Source organism: Cydia pomonella, chromosome 27 (assembly GCF_033807575.1).
Source record: "Cydia pomonella isolate Wapato2018A chromosome 27, ilCydPomo1, whole genome shotgun sequence".
Lineage (NCBI taxonomy): Eukaryota > Metazoa > Arthropoda > Insecta > Lepidoptera > Tortricidae > Cydia > Cydia pomonella.
The window spans coordinates 5,385,665-5,392,399 of record NC_084729.1 but is presented as its reverse complement, the minus strand read 5'-3'; the positions used below and the strand labels follow the sequence as shown (position 1 = coordinate 5,392,399).

The window sequence follows — 6,735 nt, the reverse complement described above, 5'->3', positions numbered from 1 at the left end:
AATACTGGGATTTTTACACTGACAGGTAATAGGTGGGAAAATAACTCCCAGGAGTTACCACTGGTAACAATTAACTTGGTGGTAACTAGTGGGAATAACCCCTAGTAATAGTAAATGTCTAACCAGGATGATAGAGTTAGACCAAGATAACTCTGCAACGATTTTGATAGCATATACATTTATCGATTATTAGTTACCGTCAATCGGGATGAATTGGGACAAAACTTAAAATGAGATTTACCTGACAATTTCTAATACGTACACAAATTGTATAATTCGAATGAAAATAATTCTATGGTTCATTATGTATGGCATGGTGGCATGATATGTATGGGTATTTATTTAAAGAAATTGTCAAGTAAATCACATTTCAAGTTTTGTCCCTTTTCACCCCAGCCGTCCCTATTCACCCCGGTTGACAGTACTTTCATTGAAGTTAGACGTTTAAAATAACACTTCCACGGTCTAGACTATCAAAATCGCCGCAGACTTATCTTGGTCTAACTTATAGTATTTTTTAATCTGGAAGGGTACGGTGACAGGTGTCGTCTCCATCTAAAAATGACAAATGTCGCAAAATTGTATTGAATTGACAACAAACAGCGCCGTCCAGTTTCAAAAATATAAGTAAACTACATTGGCCTCGACTTTTTGCCCGCAACAGAAAGATTCAACTACACAAAATTAAAACAAGTAAATTCGAAGTTACAACAGTATATTTATTTTAAATAGGCACGCGTACAAATTATTCAATGAAAGGGACAATACAAAACACAAAAAGAGACAGTGGGTAAAAAATGATTAGCGTCTCATGTCGGCAGAAGGGGTGACGGAGCGGCATTTCTGAAAAAAAAAAAACACCTTATAACGAGTCATCTAAATTAACCATACAGTGCTTTTGACAATACAATGTTTTTGTATTAATGAATCTAATGGTTTTGTTAATTTCGACAAAATATTGGTATGCTTGCATAAATAATCTATTTTTGATTGCTGAAGTTAGAAGCCTAGTGCTTTTTGGCCCGACTCTATACGGTAAGAAGGTTGTCATAAGAGCTAAAACTAGAGGGCCTACCGCGAACCACGTTCGACGTGTTGCCTTTCTGTCGCACTCATAAATTCGTACGTAAGTGTGACAGGGACGCAACACGTCGAACGTGGTTCGCGGTAGCTCCTCAGATAATTCGATGCTAAGAGAACGTGCTACCTACAGCACAGCGCCATCTATTTGCTGTCAATTTTACGGCTACAATAGTTAGTACATATTACATGCCTCTTAGCACATGCTAACATTATCATCTATGGTTAAAAGCAGCAATTATTTCTGAAGAGGTTTTTTGTATCCTATTGACAATAAAAAAAATGTAATAATTTTTGCCTGTCCATTAAAATCTTACTTTACTACTTCTTACTAAATATTTGTGTGTTCGAATACGTGTCTAGATCTGACAAATGGCACTACTCAGTAACTATTGCGCGAGTATCTAGCAACATTTAAATCACATAACGTACGAGTCACAAATCACCTCAACTAATACAAGATGGCGCTTATAAGACAACTCGCGGTCACCACATATAGGGGCTGTCGAACTAATAAACATTAATGCATATCGTACTTATGAAAACACCGCTTATTTTAGTTGCGCCAAAAACTAGCAGTGTTGCTAGCGGCGTAGCATTTTACAAGCAGATTTGCATTTGGATCGTGTGGTGACCTCGCGCTATTACTAATCGCTTTATAATGCGGTGTCTAGTCTGCAATACGAGTATACCTCTTGGTATCGAGTTTCAGCGATGATGTACTGAAGCATCTTCACTCCTCGAAGTGGTTCCTTCTCTTCATCATGGATCATCTTGTATACTTCGGAGTCCTTCAGGTACTCCAGCTTGCTGGGCAGCTTCGTATTAACAATGGTTATGTTTAATACGACTATTTTTAACTTTTAAATTAATATGTTCAATACGAGTACAGTGCTTTTGTTTAACTAATCGTTTATATGTGTATACTAGCTTTGTTAGCAGATTATCTTGCACGATGACCTACGAGTGTTTGTTAAACTACCACTTTTTTTTATAATAAGTACGTCGGTGGCAAACAAAGCATACGGCCTGCCTGATGGTAAGCAGTCTCCGTTGCCTATGTACACCTGCAACTCCAGAGGAGTTACATGCGCGTTGCCGACACTAACCCCACCCCCCTCGTTGAGCTCTGGCATCCTTACTCACCGGCAGGAACAACACTATGAGTAGGGTCAAGTGTTATTTGGCTGCGGTTTTCTGTAAGGTGGAGGTACTTCCCCAGTTGGGCTCTGCTCTAGTTCTGGAATGACATCTGCTGTGCTGTGCCTTACCACACAAAGCGAGATGACATTCACATTGCCCATACCTCTCTTTTGGACGTAGTTTAAGGACATACCTGGGTCCATTTTGATTTATTCTTAACAATGCTTCTACTTATGTTTTATACGCAGTAAATTCGTGTAATTACTTTTGAATTTGTGATTGTTTGTCTGAGCGATTTTAATGCCTGTCTGTAACTCTATATCTATATTATTTATGTTTTAGCTTAGTCTAAGTCTTAGTGATTCTATGATTGGTTTTAGCTATGCATCTAATTATGTTTTTTAGCCTGTTTTAACAATTTTACTTACTTTAACTCTTTTTTGTTATGCAGTGATTCTAATGCCTGTTTAATGTGTTTTGTCTACAGTAAATTTATACCTCTCTGTAGTCAGCTTCAGCGATCACGGGTGTCAGTAATTCCACCCGCTTCACTGGCTCCTGCTCCATGCCGTGAATCAGCTTGTACACCTCGGAGTTCTTCAAGTGGTCCGTTGTGATCGGCGGCTTTTCGTACTTCATGAAGTTCACCCTGTATGAAGGTACTTTGTTAAACTTTCATTTACCAGTAGCACTAGATGTCAGAGTACGTCTTGTCGTAACTGGCGCGACTCCATATGCCTAGTTTAGCTTGATATATGAAGCCGCGGTCGGCGGTACCTATGTAAATATATTATAGACGTACACAGAAGTATTACAGTCTCACCTGTAAATACGAGTATTTCTATTTTGTGTTTTTTTGAGAATGCTACGTAGGGTTGTCCAGGATTTCTCCCGACATTTTAGAATTTTTAGTTCTTTGTCCGGATTGTGGGGGGACTTGACGAGTGTCAGTGTTTTTTAGAAACCTCGACCGACTACTAGAAGCGCGCTAAAAGTTTGTACTCGTAGTTGGGCAGATGAAAGAGAAGGTGATGCTACTAGCTACTGCGTACTGTGGCGAATTAAAGGGCTAATGGCCCACAACTTGTTACTGGTTCTAGTTCATTTTTCGCAATAAAATATTGGAACCAATGAATAATTACATCTATTGAATAGTTTCCAGTTAACTTGAAACAAAAGTGACCAAGTGACCAGCCCGTGTGAATGGTTCATGTAAATGAGCTCTACTTGGGTATCTAGATTTTTATAATGTTTAAAATCTATTCCATGTTGTTTTGGTTTAGACAGAGGCTCTAATAATCCATAGATTACCTTAACATTAAATTAGGTACGTCAAACTTAACTATGATTTTGTCCGTTTTTGCTATTACGTTTAGGTGATAAAAAATCTAGAAACCCTTTATGAACAGTTAAGATAAAAAAATAGTGGGTCCACCGGGAACATCGGAAACCGAGATTTCATTATCTCCTTCTGATAGGCAGATAACGAAATTTCTAATTTCAATTTTTGCGGTCCCTTCTACCCTTGTGTTCACCTTTCTCAACCAGGTCATGCCAGAGTAGGTAAATAATAGATTTGTTAGTCTATTAAGGTACATGCAATGCGTTTAAAACAGCAGAACCGTAAAACCACCCAACTATAGTCCAACGCTCCCAACTATGGTCCACAAATAAACTCAATTTTTCTCGTTCAGGTGTGTATTTTACTATATTTTTGTAGTTCTAAGGCAAAGTATGTTTATAAATGGAAGGTAAAACTAGGAGTAAACCAAAAGGAACATTGGTATAGATATTTAATTTCCTTTTGAACTTGTGGACCATAGTTGCAGTATTGGACTATAGTTGGGTAGTTTTACGGAATGCAAAAACTCACTTCTATAATAAGCTCTAAAGCCAGAATCACAGTGTCCCGTAGGATATGGAAGTCTACCAAGTGGCAGTTCGATTCTCTGGAACGTTGGCAGTTTTACTACATTTATTTTATAAAGGAAAGTTTACAAAAAGTATTAAATATTAAAATGCTGTTAAGATAGGGGACTATTTTATAACAACAGAGATAAGGGGGTAGATTATATAACAACAGTCAAGTTTATTTAAACATAAGCACTTAGTAAATCTATATTAGAAGATCTTTGACTGAAAGTAGTTAAATAAGCGCAAAATACAAAAAACAACATTGAAAAAAGTCTTTTTTGACCCAGTGGTTGACTGCTAGAGAATGCCTTAAGGCATTAAGTCCACCATTTGTACTTAATTTTTATGTGCAATAAAGTATAAATAAATAATAAACAAATAAATAAATATTGCTAAGAACATTGCTCTCAAATCGACAGGTATCTAAGTAGCACAGATATATACCCTAGGTCTTTTTCTTGCTTTTTAAGCAGGTAATTGACTGCCTAAGTCCTTACCTATATTTCCTAATACCCCTCTGAACGTCGCCCCATGGCCAGATTTTGTTCCAGTTTTCGATCTGCCGCACGCACACATGCAACAAACGCAAAAACCGACACTTAAACACACACACATACATTAATTTCCTAGTACATATATGGGACACTCATTTTTGCGTCTATAAGACCACACATTTTTCTAAATTTTATGCTTTTCTCACAACGTAACTATAGTAGAGCTAAGTAAAGTGAACGTTTAGTTTGGGGGTTTGGGCTGGTGGAGTGAAAACTTTCACCTAATAAGAGCTCAACTATTAATATAATTTTATTGTTTACTTATTATATATGTGGTTTTCCAATGTCAAATACGGTTGTTATTCGTGGTAGTATATTCTCTGTCTTATTTATTTATTTCTTATTTCTTCTCTTGTATATAAGTGTAAGCATGTAAGCAATTGAATTTCTTACAAATTAATTATTTGCAATTAATTTAATGTATCCCATATAATGTACCAGTTTATATTTAAATTCAACAACATTAAACACAAATAAGTGGATTGTATCAATAAAACATTTCCTGCAAAATATAACACACAACAGTTAAGTATTACGAATTTTTACAAATGTACATAAATATTACAAATTAATAATAAGCGAGAAACAGCCAAGTGACACCAAAACGATTTAAGTTACAACACGCTTTACACAACAATAACACAAACATATATTGATTCTGAAGAGATGAAGGACGTAGAAGACATATACGACTACATAAATAATGGACATAACCAGTGAAACCCATATCAACGCATATACACAAGTAAATACACATGTTGAAAGTACAAGTATTTATACTTTGAAATGTTGACTTGCACACAATAAAATTTAAACACTTGATTTTGCCTTTAGCATAATTCAAATTTTAAACGCCACTCAAAGGAATAGAAGTAACTTTACAATTATAACTAATATTTACAAATAAATGTAAAATTAAGCGGATATTTAACTTATCGAACGCCATACCAAACACTTTTTTTAAATAAATGTTCCCTGGAAATAAAGCCATAGCCCCTGATCGTGTTCATTATCACGTTCCAAAAATTATACGACATTAATAGATAATAGGTATTATATAACTGTACATGAATAACGATAAAAGGTCCTTGTGTCGCTAATGTACTCTACAAAGACCTTAAAGCAATGTTAGCAGCTCTACATATTACAATTTAAAAAGCATTTCTGTCAAAATAACAAGCTATGTACAAAGCGGAATCGTTAAAAAGCATTATTATAATTTATTCGTTAGTTAACAACTAAAACAACCAAGGCTGCGCGTTATTTTGTAATTACTTACATTTAAAAATTAAATATAAATAGCCGACTCGGATTCATAAACATACCAGTGTTATACATAAACATTGTATAAATACATTGCCGTTGGCTAAGGTTAAGATTATTCTAAACAAAAGCACTGTATGTCATGGATATGCAGTTCCTTTACAGTGCTTTCGTTTAACGTTCGTAAAACATTGTTTAGAAATAGTACATTACTATAGAGGCCGGGAAACGTAGGGTTGCAGGCCAAGTATATATATACCCAACGGCAACGGCAACCCCGTTTCTCGCCGAGATATGTATAGTGCTTTTCTCAAACTTGCAATTAAAACAAAAAATTGTAATCAATTTGTTTTGTGGCGAACTACTCGGCTCGCCACTCTACCAGCGGTGTACAACCTTACGCGCGTAAGTCCGCGCGCCGGCGCGATGCGCCACCGCCGTTCCTCGCAACGAATATGCACAACAAATTACCGTACTAACTAACGTAAGCAGTGTTTTGGGCACTTAAAAATACGTATCTTTATTATAAATGTAGAGCTGCTATATAATGTGTATGGGTATGACCAACCTCTCGTCGTATGGCAGATGAACGCTTTCGTATGTATTCCTATAAAAATGAAACACATGAATAAAATAGAAAATGGCGACACAATCTGTTACACAATAATGATCATTGCTTGCCAAACATAAAAAAAGTAGTAAAAGGCAATACTTAATCAGAATTTGTGTGACAGACCGTTAAAATTCATGCAATACATTTTTTATCCAATAAATAGTTGTA

The 6,735-nt window shown here is 36.0% G+C and overlaps 1 protein-coding gene across 19 annotated transcripts in view; it reads right to left on the bottom strand.

Annotated features, from left to right (window-relative positions):
• Positions 1-698: 698 nt before the first annotated feature.
• Positions 699-6,735, bottom strand: part of LOC133532400 (titin-like) — a 42,854-nt gene continuing 36,817 nt past the window's right edge. For 5 of the 19 annotated variants that reach the window (XM_061871027.1, XM_061871025.1, XM_061871028.1 and 2 more), the window contains 4 exons: positions 6,523-6,561; positions 2,722-2,872; positions 1,773-1,898; positions 699-843 (listed from right to left, as the gene is read on the bottom strand). In XM_061871027.1, the coding sequence (XP_061727011.1) occupies positions 802-843; positions 1,773-1,898; positions 2,722-2,872; positions 6,523-6,561 (358 nt within the window). In that variant the 3' untranslated portion in view covers positions 699-801. Of the gene's footprint in view, positions 844-1,772; positions 1,899-2,721; positions 2,873-4,096; positions 4,173-4,634; positions 4,697-6,522; positions 6,562-6,735 lie in introns of those variants that run through there. The other 14 variants (XM_061871032.1, XM_061871037.1, XM_061871036.1 and 11 more) reach the window with 9 other exon arrangements.